At 39.9% G+C, this 20,609-nt stretch overlaps 1 protein-coding gene across 3 annotated transcripts; it reads left to right on the plus strand.

The window, feature by feature from the left end:
* Positions 1 to 214: 214 nt before the first annotated feature.
* PLEKHG7 (pleckstrin homology and RhoGEF domain containing G7) lies at positions 215 to 20,077 on the plus strand. Of its 3 annotated transcripts, XM_083573432.1 has the most exons (20): positions 215 to 372; positions 562 to 810; positions 1,264 to 1,377; positions 2,309 to 2,372; positions 2,966 to 3,661; positions 4,896 to 4,921; positions 6,892 to 7,028; positions 7,160 to 7,200; positions 8,500 to 8,601; positions 9,503 to 9,652; positions 10,943 to 11,038; positions 11,460 to 11,555; positions 12,921 to 13,034; positions 13,811 to 13,982; positions 14,656 to 14,771; positions 15,665 to 15,758; positions 17,106 to 17,185; positions 18,186 to 18,345; positions 19,315 to 19,412; positions 19,649 to 20,077. In XM_083573432.1, exons 5-20 carry the CDS (start codon positions 2,999 to 3,001, stop codon positions 19,754 to 19,756), a joined length of 2,253 nt encoding a protein of 750 aa, XP_083429558.1. In that variant the 5' UTR covers positions 215 to 372; positions 562 to 810; positions 1,264 to 1,377; positions 2,309 to 2,372; positions 2,966 to 2,998; the 3' UTR covers positions 19,757 to 20,077. The 3 variants fall into 3 exon arrangements, 2 of the variants coding, with proteins under 2 accessions (XP_083429558.1, XP_083429559.1); XM_083573433.1 differs by having other exon boundaries at positions 215 to 810; XR_014538924.1 differs by lacking the exons at positions 215 to 372; positions 562 to 810; positions 1,264 to 1,377 and having other exon boundaries at positions 1,539 to 2,372; positions 19,347 to 19,412; positions 19,649 to 19,720.
* Positions 20,078 to 20,609: the final 532 nt, after the last annotated feature.

Genomic DNA, 20,609 nt, shown 5'->3' on the forward strand with positions numbered 1-20,609 from the left:
GGCAGAAGCCCAAGAGACAGTGCTCCTGTGGGTGCCGCACCCTGCCACCACCTGCCACCACCAGCAGAGAAGCAGTACCAGCATCAGCACCAGCTTCTAGCAAGGTCTCGTGAGATTTCACAAGACCTCACCAAGATCTCACAGAGCACCCAACATCTCATGGGACTTCAGCAAGATGTCATCAGAACCCACCATCATCACTGCTTTGCCGGCACTGCCATGCAACCCACGTAAAGGAGGGTTTCAGTGGTGGGGCAGTGTGGTGGCAGAATGGCAAGTTCCTGTTTACCTCAGGGGGTGAAACGGGATGTTGTGCCCCCGTGACAGGGGCACCAGATCCGTTCCTTCACAAGTTCACTGAGTTCACTGAGAGTTAGTAATTTGTATATATTTTATTTCTATATTTTATATTCTGATACAGAATTATATACAATTCATTTTAGTAAAAGTTCAGAGGGACTCCAACATCTGTTATTAATATATATATATATTTTAAACCCCACAATTTATACTTGGTGTTTTACTGGAAATGTCAACAACAATCAAACCTTTCTGCTCCAGGTACCTGCCAAGGATGTTTTAAAGCTCAGGGCCAGTCCAGGCACATCTGAAGTAGGTATAACATTTATACAGTATTTATAGAAGCCAGTCACTAAGCAAACAAGCCAGGTGACTCTGCAGTGGGCAGGCCGCCTTCATAAATTTAACTAGGCTGAGGAGTTACACCATGTACCATACTACACCCAAGTCAAATTCCTGATTTCAAGTGGCTGCATCTTAAGAGTAGAGGTAGAAGGTCCAGAATTACATGTATGTATCCTATTTTCACGATACCATTAATATATAGGGACTGTCATTTTTAAATATTTACATTTTCATTTGACAAGTTGTTAGATTGGTTTGTGAATGGTTCTTCCTGTCATGATTTTGACATGTTGTTCATGAAAAGTTTTTTCTATATAATATTCAGTTTGCTAACTATAAATATTTTTATTAATTGAAGATTGCGCTAACGAAGGACCAGAGTAGTTGGAAATGCATTGGACAAAAGAAAACCCTGTTCTGTTTTTCCTACCCTATGCTTTTTGCTCCTTGTTGCAGTTGTTTAGAGCTTCCCCCTTTTTTGTTGGCATAAGGAGTTGTAGCATACCGACCATTTTATTGGGGACAATCCCCATTTTTTGATACCTATCTCTGGTAAATCACCAGCCCTATTTTGTCCATATTTTATTTGCTGCTGTTTTGCCACGTTACATTTTGCAGTTGTTCAAGTTTTACTGGGCCACATAAATCGAAGCTGAGGTGAGATTTGAAAACACAGGGATGTCCCGGCTCCCTGGTAATCCTCATTGCCACCACAGAATTGGTCTTCAACTGGTGAGTCAGGAACGTCTATGGGCTCATGAACTGATCTCTGGTAGCTCACAACAGCAGCCCTACCACCATACAAGTATATGCTAGAAAGAGGGAGAGATTGGGATGGGGAGATCCCCAAAAGCATTTGTGGGTGAAAGGTTGAAAAACTGAAGACTACTTTGCTACACTATGTCATATCTAGTAGTGTATATATAACAGCTACCATAATGGGCTAGGTGACCTAGCTAAAAAATATAGTATTATCACAACCACAAAGCATTCTACCAGTATTATGTCAACATGAGTCATCTAGGCTATTATCAGCAGGGGCGGGAATATTTTGTGCATTCACATGATATTGAAGGGAGATTTTGATAAGAAGTTTAAGGGGGGATTTTTAAAAGGGCTTCATTATTAAGGGCACAGGAAGGTTCTTTGTGTGAAGGGACAGCAAAGGGAACATCACAAAAGGAAAGGTCGAGCTGTTCTAATTGTACGTTTATTCACAAAGGACAGGCACAGTGGCTGACAAATCTCCCCTGTTGACATGTTTCTTGATCCTCTTTCATCCATTGTTCTCCCCTGAGTGAAGCGAATGTGTCAAAATGTTGAACTCAGAAGCTGGGGGGGGGGGCAGAATTAAGAATTGGGAAGAAAAGGAGAATTCAACAAACATGCCCAAAGAGCAAAGAAAATCAGTTATGCGTTGCGGCAGATCATGTTACCTTCTGTAAACTCGCTTGCTACCACTTCCCTTTGCACTGTTGAGATAAAGAAATCCCTTGGAAACATACAAAGAGGAAAAACAAGTTCCCTATTCCTGCATTCAGAAAGGAGGCTGGGAAAGTGAAAAGAGGAATTTCCACCCTTCAGTCTAAAAGGGCAGAAAAACTACCCGTGGCTTTAGCCATTGTGTTAAACAACTTCCCTGTTACACATTTTCTCGTGCAAGATAATGTTTACCCGCCAAAGAAGCTGGCTGCATCAGTGATCCCTGCGCACCTGCTGTTGAAACAGTAAGTACTGAGATAGAGCGTTATCAGCTTCATGTGTTATGGTATCATGCTTCTGTTTATAGAATACTGCTAATTAACTCCCCTTGGGTGCTTTTCAGTTTTGGTTTATAACCATTCAAAATCCTGCGAAATCAAGCTACTTTAAAATGATGGGCAGCACAACTTTAGCCTGATTTACTCTTGTAAATAAGCCCCATGCTGTCCAGTGGTGCATCTGATTGCCCCTAACATTTCACCAACATGAACAGGTCTGTGCTGATTAAGCATCAAAGTCAGGGATTGGCCAGTATAAATTTATAACTGAATCCATGGCCACAGAACAAAGTGCCTTGGTTGATTTCTGCTTCTTTGTGGAAAGCTTTTAGAGCCTCTCCTTCTGACAGCAGAACCCATTCCAATCTCTTATGCTGCCCCCTAAAACCTGGCATCAAAAACACCCTCCCTCCAGTGAATCACAGTTGGAAAGGGTGTTGGTATGCAAGCCTTTCGTTGTCAAAGGGGGTTCCTTGGATTGTAGCAGCACAAGGGTGTTTTTAAATATAAAATGGTGGCTTTGAGAATGAAATCCTTCCTTTCATCTCTAATGGCTGTAGATCTTTCTGCTGTGATTAAAGGATTCATAAAAAATGGAGTGCAAATCTTTTGAAGTGGATGAAGCAGTCTACTTGGAGGATCAATGTCATATTCTTGAGGTGACCGAACCACAAGAAGACAATTTGGATTTGGCAGGAAAGAGTGACTTGGGAAATATTGTCTTTTCATCCTGCGAAACCCCAGCCCCATCCAGCCCTGAGATCAAATTGTACCCTAATAATATCACCAAGAGGAGGGCCTTTAGTGACAGCCCAAATCTACTCCATGTTCCACCTGTGGAGGATGGCAATGGTGACTTCACACCTTACCAATTTAACAGGCATGCTCCAGGAAGGATTTCTACTTCTCCAACTCTTAGGAGGCTACGAAACAGTACCCCATCACTCTCTCAGGTCTTCTCACTACAAAACAGCACTGAGAGTGCAAGGGGGCACAACCAGATGCCACAAACTGAATCAACTCTTCTTGCTTCTCAGAGGTGCACTCTGCATTCTCAGCATTGCTCTTTGAACTCCAACTCTGGCATGCACACCGATTCACTGACACTGAAAGAAAACTCCACATTGGCTGACACACTATCAGTTCCACCACATCCTAAAGATGATTTTGTTGATGATAACACATTGCAGAACACGAGGGAGATCAGCCCTTCTTCCCTAACTAAGGAGAAACAGAATTCTCAGGAATGTGTTCAGGTAAGTAACGCATTTCCTCGTTCTTTGGTTTGCTATGTTTTGCTGATTGCTCAGATGGAACTGAAGACTGGTACTATAAATCAAGCCATTTCCGCTCTTGGGGTTGTAATCAACTACCGTAACTTTTGCTCAGAGTAGGCCCATAGAAATTTCATGGCCGTGACTAAATTAGGTCCATTAATTCCAATGCGCCAACCTTGAGTAAAACTTGTTTGACTACAGCCATTAGATTTAAGGAGAATGTGACAGTCTAATCAATATTTAGCTAGGCCAGATTGCATGTGATGCCTCTCTTTGAGAGCAGGATTAAACATGCATGTAATAGCTAAACATCTGCACATTAGGGGGCTATAAAGTGGGGCATATTTTGTTTGCTTTTACTTTTTAAACTAAACTCAGTAGGGGGTATGGTAATGAAATCTGTCCCCCGCCCTATTGCCTTTCTTCTCTGCTCTCCACTGAAGCCTTTTCTCCCCAGACTGCCTCCAATACCTGAAGTTAGCAGGGGAATTGTTCCAAAGAGCAGACTGTGTGCAAATAAGGAGGTGGAACGGGGAGGTGATGCCCATGTCAGAGGTGGTTTTAGGGTAGCCTGACCAGTTTGGCTGCATCGGGCAACGACACCACAGGGAGTGCTGCAGCAATGATGTGGAAAGGAGAGTGAGAGGTGGGCTGTGTGTGCCGAATTTTAGCATCACACAGGGCGCCACTGAAATTTGAGAGCCCAAAATCTACCACTGCCCATGCCTGACCCACCACCATATTCGGTCTGGTCTGAAAACAAAGCTCCCCCCACTCTCACTTTATAGCCAAACCAGCACACATCTAGTTGCCCATTCCTTATTTGTATCATTGAATATATTTTTCAGAAATGCAGTAGCAGGCGCAATGAGAGTTCCCCTTCAAAAATAAATAGGAGCTTAAGGAGGAGAGAAAGGAGGAAACTTTCTTTGGGATCCCAGGGGAAGGGGAAGGGTTAAACTCGCCTTCTCCAAAGTTCCAATCCTAACTAAAATGAGATGCACTTATCAGCACTATTATGCAGGTTCGGTTTTTGCTTAGGGGTTGGGAACAGGTGAGTTTTGATTCTGTTCTGAAACAATTGTTTCACTAAAATGATTAAGAATTAAATTTCACTTTGCAGTTCCTTTCTTCAGCAAGAACATGCAAGGTTAAAAGTGCCATTCTTGTGCCTTTTATAAAGACTAACATAGAATGCTTTATTCTTTTTCAGGAATTACATTTGCATAAACCTAGCAGGTACGTATTTCTTTTAAAAGAAAATGGTAAAGAAGAAGCACTCCCTCGTTCGTTTTTATACTTTTGTTGACTCTTAATGAGCCATTAAGAGTCAAGAGTGACATATTTACTGTAGCAGGCAAGATCTGTTCTATATAAATTTAGGGGACTGGCACTGTAACTTTCTGCCACTTGCACACCTTAATGAGAGTTGCTTTATAGGCTAAAAATTGACTCTCATGCATGCCCCAGCTATTGTTTATTGAGAAGTCTCATAAACATCTCTTTTATTGTTGTGTTATTGTTGTATTATTTGTTATTAATTTTTGTAGCTTTTCTAAATGCATAAAGGTCACAGCCCAAAACACTGAAATCAATGGGTATGAGGCACGTGCCTGGTTGACATCAAGACCACATTAATACTACTTGTGGGCCACAAATCAAATCTGATCCATCCAGCAATCAACAGAATGCATTGTTTCTAGCAAATCTTGGAGGGGATAGCTCAGTAGGTTGGAGTGTGGTGCTGATAATGCCAAGGTTGTGGGTTCGATCCCCGTATGGGACAACTTCATATTCTTGCATTGCGGGGGTTGGACTAGATGATCCTCAGGATCCTTTCTATGATTCTCTGTCACTTAGGTTCCACAGTTTTAGAATTTATGATAATCTCTATGTGACCTGAACACACCATAGAACAGAGGGTGTGAGATTTCACTTTGCTGTTAAGGTTGACTGACCACAGCACATATTTGCTTTTTCCAAACCCGTAACATTATTGACCGTTCACAAATCTACAACGCTAATACACCCTTACAACAAAAATAATTCAGAAAAATCAGATGTGTCTCATGGAAAGTCAACCAAACAGCATCTTCTTGTTCAATATTATTTTGGGGGTCTTATGCATATTTCCATTTCAATACAAATTTTTGGACATTCATCCATCTGTAAATCTAAGGTACACAACTCGCAAGAAAAGTCAGCAGAATAATCTTGTCATATTAGATTTTGGGGACGACTTAGTTTGCAAAACTGGCAGCAGGACTATCAAGGCCACAAGGCCACTCTATAGCCCCACTGTGGCCTGACACGATTCAGGTCAATTCTGGACCTGATTTGATTTGCTTTGCTTAGCAAAGTCAAATCACAAAATCCACTGACAATTGCAGAAACACAAACAGTATGTGTTTAGGTCACAAATGTCATCTAAAATTGGACTTCAGCTGTGATATGTGCAATGTATCTTGCTAGCTATCTGCCATGCCAACACTACAAGGCTATCTTAGGGAAGGACAGCAGGTTCACTTGTATAAATTCTTAACTACCTTATGTGAATGTCTTTATCTTTTTAAAAAAATCTATATGAAAATTAATATTCAGATATTACTTAAATCTTAGACATTTTTGCAGTAAGCAGTAAGTAAATGTAATAAATAAATAAATGTGCATATCGGTACATTTTTAAGGTGTATCGTAAAATTTGTAGAATTGTAAAATCTGAAGGAAAATTGTGTTCTGATGTGCAAATTTGGTCGCTACTTAAAAATGTGAACCAAACAAAATCCTCTCCCTTCCCTACCTAATGGTCATGTATTTGAATGTCATTTCTATTAAAAGGGTATAATGAATCTTCATTCCGTCATCTCACAGTTCTTTGAGATGGTGCACATGAAATGGCTGCTGTGTGGAAACCATTCTTAAATTAGCATCCATTGCCTTACCAAGCCAATCAGGCTGTTCTCTTCATGCCATACTTTTTTACTTTTGAAGTCTGTGATGGTTTGAAGAAACTGCCCAAGCCACTTCTTGGAGATTGTAACATTAAAGATCATGCATTATTTTCACACAGAGACATTTTCAAACAACCAGTAAAGTGGGTTTTTTGGAGGGGAGCATTGATACTGCTCCTTGCCGAGGGCACAAGGAACCCTAGGTGTGCCTCCTAGTAGTAGTAGTAGCATCATACAATGTTTGTGTTTGCCTTGCAGTCTATACAACTCAGCTGAACGGAGGCACAGCTCGGTGGTGGTGAGCTTGCCTGGATTTGAGATGTTCCCTGGAGACCTGCTGATATCAGATAGTGCAGCAGAATTCCTTTACCATTCAGCATCACTGCACAGCTCAGGTGAATACAGATGCCAATGGAAGAGATAGCCCTGTTTTTGATTCCCACCCCCCTCTCCCCATGAAGTCAAATTTACCATGAAATACTTTATCATTTCTATAGCTAACAATGTCCTTGTTTCTGTTCATTAGAATCCAAAAAGCCCTGGTGGCCATTTGCTAAAAAAGGAACTGTGAGTATTTTGCAAATCCCTCTTTCTCTCCATGCCCCAGTATTTCTATATATATGGGTTTGTCTCTACCAACAGTCCCCAAAGCACATTTTTATTGCGGGAAAGGTTTGGGAATGTTGTTTTGAATAAAATGTAAAGAGAGCAGATTTTTAAAAGTTGCAGACATGCACCCAAACACACTTCAGGTGTTGCTTGGACATGCAGATATTTATAAAAAAAGGAACAGGGAAACATCTCTAAGTGACCGTGAAAGAGAGTGAGAGAGAAAGGTAACTGCTTACCTTTTCAACCTTTGGGAATGCAGCAGCTCTTGGAAGCAGATGCAGATGCCTTGAGTTCTGTGCAACATTACAGCTGAGCCAGCACCTCAGCAGCCACCTGTTTTTAAGCAAATTTAGGCTATATGGCTATATGGACACAGAATCCTTGCTTCTAACTTTTCCCTATCTGACACTTTTGATAGAAAGAGATTGGTGCACCACTATGTTTATGGAGGATGGAGAGGACATGCCCAGTGTAATTAAGGTTCCAGGTCTGTCATTCTGCTGAATACAATAAATTAAGGAAATATATCTACTTAACAATGAGGGACACGGGTGGCGCTGTGGTCTAAACCACAGAGGCTAGGGCTTGCCGATCAGAAGGTCGGCAGTTCGAATCCCTGCCATTGTTCGGTCCCAGCTCCTGCCAACCTAGCAGTTCGAAAGCACGTCAAAGTGCAAGTAGATAAATAGGTACCGCTCCAGTGGGAAGGTAAATGGCGTTTCTGTGCGCTGTTCTCGTTCGCCAGAAGCGGCTTAGTCATGCTGGCCACATGACCCAGAAGCTGTCTGCGGACAAATGCCAGCTCCCTTGATCTATAGAGCGAGATGAGCGTGCAACCCCAGAATCGTCTGCAACTGGACCTAATGGTCAGGGGTACATTTACCTTTACCTTTACCTTTACCTTTTATCTACCTAACAATAGATATATTAGGGGAATATATCTACCTAATGAATATTGGTATGACCATCTTTCACTACAGTGGCATGCATATACTTTGTGTCAATACTGACTAATCCATTATTTTAAAATAGACTAATCATTTATGGATCTATATTCTGTAGTTAGTAATCACATTACAATAAATTCAAAATTTGGTGCATTTTCAAAATTCAGTTTGGGGAAAGCTGTCTGCTTGCACAAATCACAATTTGAGGAAGAATCTGCAACATCCTCTATCTGCAACATCTTCCCCATGGCTATGGATTTCACAGATTTACTGCTGCTTTTTTGTTTTGTTTTTTGTCTTTAAACAGAGTAAAGACAAACACAAACAAATATCAGATCTGGAAAACTGTCTGTCCACAGTAACCCTCAACATACCAGATTGTAGTGATTATGAATTTCAAAGTGTCAAGGTACGAAAATGCTTCATATACTATAATGATACAATTTGTGTGTTGGTCCTCATTTTTAGTCTTCTGTTCTTCTGTTTGGTTTTCCTTAGCTCTGCAATCCTATACCCACTTATTTACCGGTATATGTGGGCATAGACAGATGCGCGCGCTCGCGCGTGCACACACACACAGAGTGCTTCCAGACTGTCACTATTTTGAAGGAGGGTTTCAAGTGCATACCAAAACTTTAGGTTTGTGCAATTGAAGTAGATAGAGGCACTCTGGGCTCATTCACACTTCCACATGTGCTGTGCCTAGGAAGCACAGGTCTGAGCAGTTTTACGCTTGACCCGCTCCTTTCCGAGGGAAAACCCGCTCTTTAGTGTTCAATTGGAACAAACGGCAATCCGGGGGAAACCCAACTTGACATTTGCTCTGACTTGGCACTAAAGAACTGTTTTCCCCAAGGGAAAGCAGCAGGAGAAGCGGAAACACAGATAAGCCCTCTGTCACCTTTGTGACAGCACCACAAATCCACTTTAATAAAAACTCTTCCTTCTTACAGTTAGGAAAGAGACATAGTGAAAAATGTGGGGTGGATGAATGGGAACGTGTATAAACACTCCATGAACAAATTGGGACAAATGCTCAATAAACTAGTCATCTGGAAGAAAATATACACATATGCATGAATGTATGAACTTCTCAGTAGACATACTTCTTTTCGGTGTAAATTGTTAAGTACTTCTAAGTATACTTTAAGAGTCTTTTACAATGTAACACTTAAGCAGAACCAGAAGCAGAAGCCAATGGCAACCCAAACAAGGGTATTTAGCACCAACAACAGCTTCCGTGATTGAACGGAAGAGCTGTTTGTATGGAAATGTGCATAAATATTTGTGTTTGTGCTCTCAACTGATAGGGTAAAACTTGGCAGGAAATCATGAATATGCATCAGCTTGAGCCAAAAGCCAGCAGTGATCAGTTAGATACTAAGAAGGAAGAAGCCTTGTGGGAGCTTTTCACAACTGAATGCACCTACCTTCTTGATCATCTCCAGGTTCTCAAAATGGTAGGCTTGGATTTCGCAACTGTTTCCTTCCCATTGTGGGGTGTTCGCTATATCACTAGCTATCAACCTAAATGGGAAGTACCTTCACACAACCGTTTGTTCCTGCAGGAGGCAGCCTTTTGCAATTAGCTCATAGCAGTACTTAAACACGGATCTCTGTCTTGCAGCTCACTGGAGCATATTCTGACAAGCGTTAAAAACAGGCTACAGGTTAGAAAGTGCATTGGGCCGTTCAGCTACAGAGCCATCACTTGTTAGAAAATTGGGTCACAGACTTGGAAAGGCATCTAACCTCCAACTGATGCAGGAGATTCACTGCTCCAACTTTCCCAATAGGTGACCATCCAACTTCTGCTTTTAAAAAAAAAGCTTCTCACTTTTGGCTTGCACACACAACTCTGGAATTTGTCTTTCTAACTACCAGTATGTTGAGGGAGGGGGCCCCACCCATTTTCTGTCTGGCACAGAGCCACTTCCTTTGTTACCTTAATGGCCCATACTCAGAAGGTCATTACCTCACCTGGGAGCTAACCTGGCTATTCCAGGAACTGAATCTGTGCTGGATCCAGGAATTAGAAGGGGGCTCAGGCATACAGCCTCTGACCCATCTACCCCAAAATTCATAACAGCATTTAAATTCCTGAGCAAGTGAACAAAATCACTTGTTTTGAATGATAATTTGAACAAGGTTATTTCCACCATATCAGCAGTTGGGTCTTTCAAAGAGAATGTTTTCAGAGACCAGCAAAGTATTCCATGGAAAGTCCTGTTATGATGAAGATGCCTCATCCTCAAGAATATTATATGTCACTTGAATAGGTTGGCTATACCTGTTTACTAGATGTAAGGCTCATTTAGTTCAGTGAGACTTACTCCTTGGTTAATGTATAAGGATTGCAGCCTAAATGCTTTAGAATCTAAGCCATCAGGATAGCTTGATTCAAATTAATTGAGTGGCCATTTTACTGAGACAAGGAAATTGCTCTTTTCAGCTTGTCAGCAGAATTTGCAATGTTTCCTAGAATGTGACTGCTTATGTGTTTAGCGCATGCATGGAGGGTCTGTGGGGAAAGATTTCAAGTTTCAGGGCAACGAGGAATGAATGTTTGTTAAGTGCTAGAGGCAGGTGTATAGCAGCAAGATGACAAATGAAGCCCATTTGTTATGTTTACTAGAGCTATAATAAACTTGGGTAAGGAATGTTTTTCGGAAAAGGAAATCTGTAGCAACCCTGGGGTTCAGGGATTTGGAGAAGAAATAACTAACTAGGCATTGATGTGTTTTCTGAAGATATTTATGGATACATTAAGGTACCTGCAATGCAAGGAGTTTCTCTCGGATGTGGACTCTGGGCTACTGTTTGCCAACCTAGAGGAGTTAAATCAGGTGAGAAAACACTTTAATTTGTAGATTGACACTAAACAACATGTATCAGCACTGTGGCTTTTCATTCTACGGCTTTAATACAATAGTTAAATCAAAACTATATTAACAAGCTCAAAGCAGTGTGAGTCCTACTATTTAAATACTCCCTTTGGGAAAATTAGACATATAAGACCTGTGGAATTACATCTTCTAGTGCATTTGTCTTAAAGCAACGATGGCTCACTTATAGTCTATGTAGCAAATGTTGCATTCAATGCACAACAAGTCATCCCTGGGTATTTGTTTGGAGTAGTGAAGCTGAATGTGATCACTATGCCTTACATTTTTCTTCCACTGAATTATAAAAGCACAGAGCTCATTTAGTGCCTTGCAGTCAAATCTTTCATACAAAGGACATCTTAAATAAGATTCTCTTACTTAGGTGAGCCTCAGTTTTGTGACCAGTTTCTTCAGTGCTATAAAGGATCACCTTGTCCAGCCTGTGCCTTCCATAGATTTCATCCCTGTGCTCACAAGGGTAAGAGTGACAATGTGTTAAGCTTAGCTGATGCATCAATAAATGGTTAAAGAGCAGAAAGAAGAGACTAGGTGTAAATGGACAGTTTTCACTGTCAAGAAATGAAACAGGGATCTGTATCAGAACTGCTGCTTTTTAACTTGTTCAGAAATGACCTAGAGTTTACACCCTGACCATGGCATGCTCCATCCACAGTTAAGTAGTGTGTGTGTGTGTGTGTATGCTTAAGGTTGTAGCCCCCATGAAACTACAATTCCAACTGCAATTGAGTTTGACTGACAGAGGGAAACAAGGGCAAGAGGGAAGGGAACCATTATTTCTTGGCCAGACTTTGTTTTTAAAGTATTTTCCTCTTCTCTCTGTACCTAGGGTACACCCACTTAGATAATCACTTCATATCTCCAATGAAGTAGGCTCTGGCCCATGAGAGCATAAATCACAGTACATTTCTTACAGTGCGGCCCTATGCAAGTTTAGTTGTGCTCATGGTGCAATTTTGCTCATGTCTACTCAGAGTAAGTCCCATTGACTTCAGTGAGGCTTATTCTCAGGTAAGTGAGCATAGGAGTGCAGCTTTACAGCCAGGTAAATGGTTATAACATTACAGCTTTAACATTTAAGATGCCAGCATGAATTTGTTGGCTGCATGACTACCCCTCTGGAATTCATCTTATAAGAATAAGAATAAGAATTATGTGGAGGGGTTGATGAGTTTTAAGATTCAGCACCACTAAGCAAAGACCCGAGAATGACCTGAAACAGCCAGCAAGAATGTGGAGTTAAAATTCTCCGAAAGTCCATGTCTTTTTGTAAACAAAAAATACAGTCCAGCGAAAGGTATTTTAAAATTCATTTATTTCAGTAGGGATTTTCTGTAGCATAGTGCTATGTATATTTAGGCAAAAGTGAATCCCAATGAGGTCAGTGGAACTTACTATGAAGGTAAGTGTGGATTGGGCTACTATCTTAAGCACACACTGGAAAAAAGGCTTAACTGTGGATGGATCATGCACTAGGAGTGGTAATCCATCCTTACTATGAAGTAACAAGGATTATTTGCCATCTCAGATATCTCTGATCACAGAGGGTTGTGGACAAGTACCAAAAAAAATTATGTGCAATAAATGTATAGGCTCCTTCAGGAGGAAAGGCATGGTATAAATCTAATAAATGAATATTTGGTCCTCACAATGCCAAGAGGAATATGCAACATTAGTCATACTGCAAGTGGACTCATTAAAATCATAGAAGCATAGAATTGTAGAGTTGTAAGGGATCCCAAGGGCTTGTAATGGGCTTGAGTTTATTCTGAGTATAACTTAGTTTTTGATATTGCCCTCAATGACTTACATTTTTGTCTTGCAGTATTTCCAAGGGAACCTGTGTCAGAGTCACCAGATGTACTGCCTGAATTATACCTCTGCTATCTTTTACTTGGAAAAACTGAAGAAAAGAGAAGATTTTGGGATCTACTTGAAAGTAAATCAATTGTTTTGCTGTTATCCTTGTTCAACATTTACAGTTGTGATATTACAGCGGCAGTTTTTTCAAAGTCAATTGCTATCATAGTTCACCGATACGATTAAGGGTGAACTAAAGTATACATTTAATGAACTAATAACATCAATACCCATCCTTGTTCATCAGAAATCACTATCTCTACTATCATTCCCCTCCACTTCATGTGGCTTATACATCAAGAAATGTGTCATTTTAAAGTAAAATATGCTATTGGGGGAATTATTGGGGATGATTTTCTTATGTTGGCCTGAACTGGGGACACCTGAGAGTGTCTGTAGGGAAGGAATGGGTTTTTCTGGTATTTGGAGCCTATATTGTTTAGGGTTTTAAGCACTAGTGCAAGCTCTTTGAACTGGGCCTAGAAATATGTGGAAATCTAGTTCCTGTGGTAAAGTGGGTGTGTTCTGCAACCTTTTCCACCACCACCTTGAGGCCTGTACACACAAAAGACTTATCTGCATGATATTTCCCTTCCTTTTTTTTATTTAGGTGGATGATTCATCCCAATTATTACCACATTAAGTGTGAGGTATGAGAGAAGGGGGTGCATTTATTCCTCTGCTGTGGGAACTGGGTTGCCATTCTGAAAGCAATGAAAATGCAGGGTTCTCATGAAATTTATTTTACTTAAGAAATATGTATCACACTGCTGGTTGGCGGTATGAAGCATTTTTCTGCTTACTGTAAAGAGTACACTTGTTAATCCTAATACAAAATTTATCTGTATTCGATAGTGGTGCGAACAGAACGAGCGGTGCAAACGTCTCCATCTCGCAGAACTGCTGGTTGCCCCTTTGCACAAACTGACCCGCTACCCCCTTCTCCTGAAGAATATATGGAAAAATACAGAGGCAGCCGAGAAATCTGTCATTGGTACAATTAAAGAAAAGGTGGAGAACTCTATAAGTGAGTTGGAGAAGGTCTGAAACTGCATTCTTGGTTCAGAAGTTGTTCCGAGTTGTTTTCACAGAGCCAGTCCTACCAATAGGCAGAGTGGTATGGCTGCCTCAGGCAGCAGGTTTTATGTGGCATGAAAAGACAGCTAGTTCTTTAATTTGTTGTGCTTGTATTTTTATACCAGGGATAGGGAGAATTGCTTGTGGGATTTCATGCCTCATGTGCCAAAACAACCTGGCTGATGTTGTGTGCTTTGCACTTGACTTGGGTTTTGGTGGGGAGGGCCTGAGTACCATTTGCTCCTCAGCCTCATCCAACAAAAATACCTTGGGCCAACCTTTATTGCTCAGCATTTAGGCATGCATGAAGACTGTATGGCAAAAACTATTACCCTAGGAACTGAAACATGAAAATACCTTCACTAGCTACAAACAAAAGTAATATTATGTAAACCAGCTCATTCCAAAGAACACTATAAGCCTGATAACTCATATTTGGTATGAAACATGAACATTGATGCTCATACTCTTAACATCCACAGGGATGACAACACTGACTAGAATATATCAATACAGAAGGCACTCAGCTCTCCATATAGAGAATGCTTAGGCCCATATTAATGAAGGACAGAGATTTCATTTTCAGTAAACCAACCTTGCTGCTCCGTGGTGTATCTTTTCAGGAGATTTGGAAGGGAAAGTGAAATGGCTGGATAACTTCCAGAAATTTAAACAGCTACAGGAAATTATAGTTTGGCCTTCACTTTGGGATCAAGAAAAAAGATTTTTTGTTCCTGAGGTAAGCAATTTTTATTCATCCATCTTAAAAATATGTCCATAGCAGGGTCTTCTTAAATCTGCATAAAACTGTTAAAATAACATGGACAAATATTCATGGCTTAACTTCCGAATAGGTAACTAGCTCTAGAATGTTCTAAATACGCTCTGGAGAGGTGCCTGCACATAGACCACGTAGATCTTAGACCAGCACCCATACAAGTGAGCACTGAAAAAGTAATAAGCAAATATGGAGGGAGGGACAAGAGGGAGAGCTTTCCATGATGAGAAAATAGAGTGAGTAATTTGGAGGACAATAAAATAATATGGGCGCTGAAGGTGGGAATGTAAATAGATTTATTTGGAAATGATTCCTGAGGAAATCAATGGGGAGGAAGCAAAAATGGAAAGGGAAAAGAAAAGAGGTAGCTCTGTTCAGGGAAGTTTTTAATGTGTGATATTTTAGTGTATTTTTGGTCTCTGTGGAAGCCGCCCAGAGTGGCTGGGGAAACCCAGCCAGATGGGCGGGGTACAAATAAATTGTTATTATTATTATTGTTGTTGTTGTTGTTGTTGTTGTTGTTGTTGTTGTTGTTGTTGTTATTATTTATTTGTAATGTCACAGCATTTATAAATGGATTCAGTCAGAAGGCAAGGAATTAATTTGACATTGGCCATGCCCATTTTGACATGCAGCCCTCAAAGGGTTGGGCATGAGTCAAGGTGCCTGACTGAGAAAGGTTAGTCACTGCTGCTGTATAGGATTGGCTGTCAAGGTGGTATTTGTCTAACACATGTAGCCAGTCAACCAATTAAATAGTCCATTATATTATTTCTGTTACTCAGAATTTTAATTGCACTGTTACCACTTTTTATTCAAAAGTTTCATGATTATCTCTCTTTCTCCATCATCAGTGTCTCAAGAACTTATTAAGAGAAAACCCAAATGAAAACATCTTGTCACCAACAAAGAGATTTCTTGTTCATGAGGGGAGATTAACCCTAGCAGGTAAAGAGTGCTTTCTGTATCATAGTTATGTTACACAGCGAACAGAAATGTATACCTAACTCAAACTAATCTGCAAACCTAAAGAGAGGATATGAATAAAAGTTGGACAAGTGCTGTATTAAGATGTTATGAACCTCCATGTTCAACATGGGAGCATAGAGTGGGGTGCATCACCTAACCTTCCCCTGGTGTCATGTCTACACCTGACATTTGCTCATACAATATGAACATCTGTAGAGAGAGGGCTTTCCTGCATAGAGCTATACATGCAAAGGCATGTCCAGAATATGGAACCTCAATCATTCAGTGTTCCAGATTCTGATGAAGGCTTTGCCTATACAACTATATGAGCAAAGGCCCCTTGCTACAGAGGTTTGTGCTCTATGTACAGACATCACAGAAGGGGTGTGTGCTGTTAGTGGGGTTACTCGGTTCAAAACCACTCCTTGCTTCCATGTTGTTGAACATGAGTGCTCACGACACTAAAATAAGGCTGCAGGCCAACAAGGTCAAAGAATAAAAATATATTCAGAAGGAATAAAATCAGTGTGAGTGATGTCTCAGTACCACTCTTCTAGAGGGGGAAAAACAAGATGTGTAAAAGTAGGTCTTTTAAATAAATATGCTTTTCCAAAAGAGAAATATGTTAAACTTCAGTGTTTTCTGTTCATAATTAGCAGTCAAATTTGAACTAGATTGCTAAGAGTGAAGCATACAAAAGATTATTTTTTTAATCTGCTGTCTGCTTTTGAAATGAACTGGCAGGCGGTCATATACTTAAGACAGATAAAAATGTAACAGCTGATAGGCTATGGAATGTTACAAATAATTTGACAATATATATCCCTGGTTATAATCTGTTTGATAATCTTTTACTCGTGGGAGATTCAGTCATTTCACTAGCTCTGCTAAAAACTATTAAAATATTATGTGAGTTATGCAAGCAATAGTGATCCACCATTCTTCCAGACTACTTTGGCTGCTCATGTATTGCAAATGTTAAACAACCCAAATTACAAAGCTGAATATTTTTCATATCCAGACTTTTTAATACTAAGCAGGTGGTGATATGGGGCAGCTGTTGGCTTCCTACTTCATTTAAAATTAATCTCTGGAGCTTGAGCCACAAAACTTGAAAGTTCAGTTCTATTCATTAAAACAAACTTCCTAGAATTCTGGAACTAGAAAAACTATGCTTGAATCTCTTAGCAAGTAATTTTCCAAATTCTTTCAGTCAAGATAAATCCAAAAGCAAAATGTAGTGATGAATTTAAGGCAGAAAATGTGAAGTTTTGTTACAAAATAAAAAAATAAGAACCAGTGTTTACTTTTGCGTTTATTCCTCAGAACATATGAGACTTGTTGATGTCTACCTATTTCTGTTTGATGATTTGCTGTTGATTACAAAGCCTAACCGGCACAAAAAGGTAAGAAGAAAGGGAAAGAAAGATCAGCTACAGCTGTTGTGTTCATGCACATTTTGCTCTGTAGGTGCAGTAAACATTTATGTAATATTTTAAAATCATGAAAGTACAAATGTTGAGGGAAGAGTTGTGAATTGCTGACATATCAAAGAAATGAAGAACAGACCCCGGCAATTATACGATACTTAGGGGCAGTGCCTCATAGTGGGCACATTTTGGTAACCCCTTAGGGGTAGAGGTCCATATTTTGATTTCATGCAAGTAGTCACTTGCATTTGATTTCATGCAATATGCACTTGTTTTTTTAAAGAAGCTGCAGTCCCTGGTGGCCCAAGCCTGGCTCCTTTTAACCCACCACCTCCTATTACCTTGTTGACTTAGATGTAAAAAGCAGACATCTGAAAGTAAAGGTAAAGGGACCCCTGACTATTAGGTCCAGTCATGACTGACTCTGGGGTTGCGGCGCTCATCTCGCTTTATTGGCCGAGGGAGCCGGCGTACAGCTTCCGGGTCATGTGGCCAGCATGACTAAGCCGCTTCTGGAGAACCAGAGCAGCGCACGGAAACGCCCTTTACCTTCCTGCTGGAGCGGTACCTATTTATCTACTTGCACTTTGAGGTGCTTTCGAACTGCTAGGTTGGCAGGACATCTGAAAGTAGACGTGCTTTAAATGTACGGTGTTGATGTGACTAAGGTTTCATGTGCTTTCAGATACATTGAGGCACCATAGTTTCTTTGTATTTTAAAGAACTGCAGCATAGCAGTCCAACTGAATGCCTACTTGTTACATTTAACAGAAATTATTAGAGCTTGAAATGTGTTTATGATACAAAGCTAGTGCCATGGAACAGAAAAATAAGCATTTTAATCTTGTGGCAATTTTGACTTAAGTTCCAAGAGCTGCCATTCACAATTTTAAGTCAAGTACTACATGCCACAACTACAATCCGGAATATATGGTAGAATGCTTAGGTAACGTATTGGTTTTCCTTTCTGTTTCAGAAATCTGTAGTTTCTGACCTGAGTTTAACACCTGTTGGCCCCTTTTTCACTCCCGAATTGCAATCTTTGCTTGAAGGTGGTGGCTATTGCACTGTGCTTGACCAGCCTATCCCATTAGACAGAATGGTAGTAAGAAATATTGAATCCTTCCACATAACAGGTATGTTAAATACGTTTTACATATGGCTTGGTTACATTCTTCAAATATTGAGTAGATGCATGGCATATATGTAGGGACAGCTATTTTCTGTGCCCATCTTAAATAGCTCTCTCTTAAAATATTTGGAACACAATACAAATAAGCCAATTGCTACCCCTCAAGCAAAATATATTCATTTCAGTCATCCCACCTCAATTTTTCTTCAGTCTCTGGGATGTATATAGGTTCAACAGCTTACAATGGTAGTGAAGAGAATTTACATGGTAAATCAGAGAAAGTGTGCTGAAGGAAATCAATTTTGATCTGACAGACCTGCCTCACTTCAGGATTAAAGATGTAACACCACTGACTGTCTATGCTAAACCAACCAATGTTCAAAAGAAATTTTTTTTTTTTTGGAACACTTCTCAATTTGCCCACTATTCTAAATTGATCAGCTGAACTATCTTCACTCCTTTTCCTCTCCATGGATTCAGACTTGCTCCTGTCTCTGTATAAAATTAGAATCCAAGTGAAGACCTAGCTTTTGCATCTCCCATCAATGTGATTTTATGAGACCCCTTGTGATCACTGGTTTAATATCCATCTAAATCATATATTTATGATATGCAACTATGTCAAATTGTCAAAAAAAAGGACAGAAGTGCCAGCTTTGCAGGTGGCAGCTCATTATGTAATTGTTGTTGTTTAGAAAATAGTTACACCACATAGCATGTAGTTTTATTTTCCCTAAAGCCAGAAGATTGCAGCTCACTCTCAATCCCTTATCCCTGATTACTTGTATATCCAAAACCAAGCTTAAGTATTGTTGATATTTCATACAGTCTAAAAGTCTATCAATGGATGCATATAAGTTCCATTGAAGTAGTTCATGTGGCCTGTTTCAAAGGTAACAGATATTTGCTCCTTATAGAGGTCTGGAGTGAAAGCTGTGGAAGATGTCTTACCATGTGTCAATTGTTTTCTTAGTTTTTGGACTACGAAATGCTTTTCTAATACAGCATAGAAATCGGTTTCAGCAGTGCATAGCAGCCTTTTTACTACAAGCACAGACTGAGTCTCTCAAAGTAAGTATTTTATTTTACAAACATTAAAAAAAATAAACTCAAGATAATGCTAACACCTTTCCCCAAATGATTTGAGCTAGTTTATTTGTCTGTCCTGGGTACTGTCCCTACCCCACTAGAGTGAGATACCCCTTTCAAAAATATGAATAGATGCTATTGCCTAATTAGCTATATGGAAAGTATGTATCCCTAAGTTACTTTTGTTATTAAATTAAAACTTCTTTTTCACCTTACAGAAAACATGGATGTCACAGATGGAAACAGCAATATCAAATTGCACAAAGAGAGAAAATAAACCCAAAACTTCATTTTTTAGTTTACCTGCTGAATCATCTGAAATTTAGTTGTGGTTCGCTGGGAACCACTAGACAATGTAACAGATTTACTTTTAAAAAAGAAACAAGGCATGCAAAATGTCTATGAAGATTTTTGGGAGCCTGGAAAGGTGAGACTCTGAAAACAATCTTGCTAGAACAGAATTCAGAGAAGGAAAAGAGCAACTTGGATGGTCATTATTTAAACTGCAGTGCTATGCTTATGGCCTTTGGTTCCTCACAGGATGGCTTGTTTTGGTTTAGCATTCCATGATAAAAACTAGAAAATATATGCGATATGATACGGGAAAGGGAAAGAAAACTAGTACCATTAAACCAACATCTTTAAAACTGCCTTTACAAGTTCTTCTGGGGTACCAGTAATCATGAGACCCGCTTAAATCAGAGTATTTTGTTTTTTGATCAAATACTACCGGGTTATGAAAGAAAGAAAATCCGCACAATTTTTTCCTACCTCAGAAACCACTAAAATGTCAAACAAAGTAACAGTCTTAACACTGATCTTCACAAAAACACCTCTCACGTTAGATTATAGAATCACACAACCCATTTTTAAGCAGTGTGGTCACCTTGAGATTACCATCCTCACCTCATCAGTGCTTTGAAGAAATTTCATCAACATTATCCTACAAAGAGAGATACCTGCACAACTTGGAATGGGGTTAAACTAAGAACTGAGAAATTGTAATTTCTGGCTGTAGCGTTCCAGAAAAAAAATACCCCAACCCCCAATTAAAGCCGCGGAGTAAAATCAGTTCATACTGACTATACAACACTAAACGGGGTTGCACATACTTTTGAGGTATACACTTTTTTGTAAAATTCTGGGTAAGAACCACAAGGCTTCAGTAATTATTAGTTC

The sequence above is a fragment of the Podarcis filfolensis genome, assembly GCF_964270895.1.
Source record: "Podarcis filfolensis genome assembly, chromosome: 10".
In the NCBI taxonomy this organism is placed as follows: Eukaryota; Metazoa; Chordata; class Lepidosauria; order Squamata; family Lacertidae; genus Podarcis; species Podarcis filfolensis.

Coding starts and splice junctions, on each gene's coding strand:
- PLEKHG7 (XM_083573433.1), top strand. CDS start 2,999: ATGGAGTGCAAATCTTTTGAAGTGGATGAAGCAGTCTACTTGGAGGAT. Junction 4,922..6,891: donor CATTTGCATAAACCTAGCAG/GTACGTATTTCT, acceptor TTTGCCTTGCAG/TCTATACAACTCAGCTGAAC. Junction 9,653..10,942: donor ATCTCCAGGTTCTCAAAATG/GTAGGCTTGGAT, acceptor TGTTTTCTGAAG/ATATTTATGGATACATTAAG.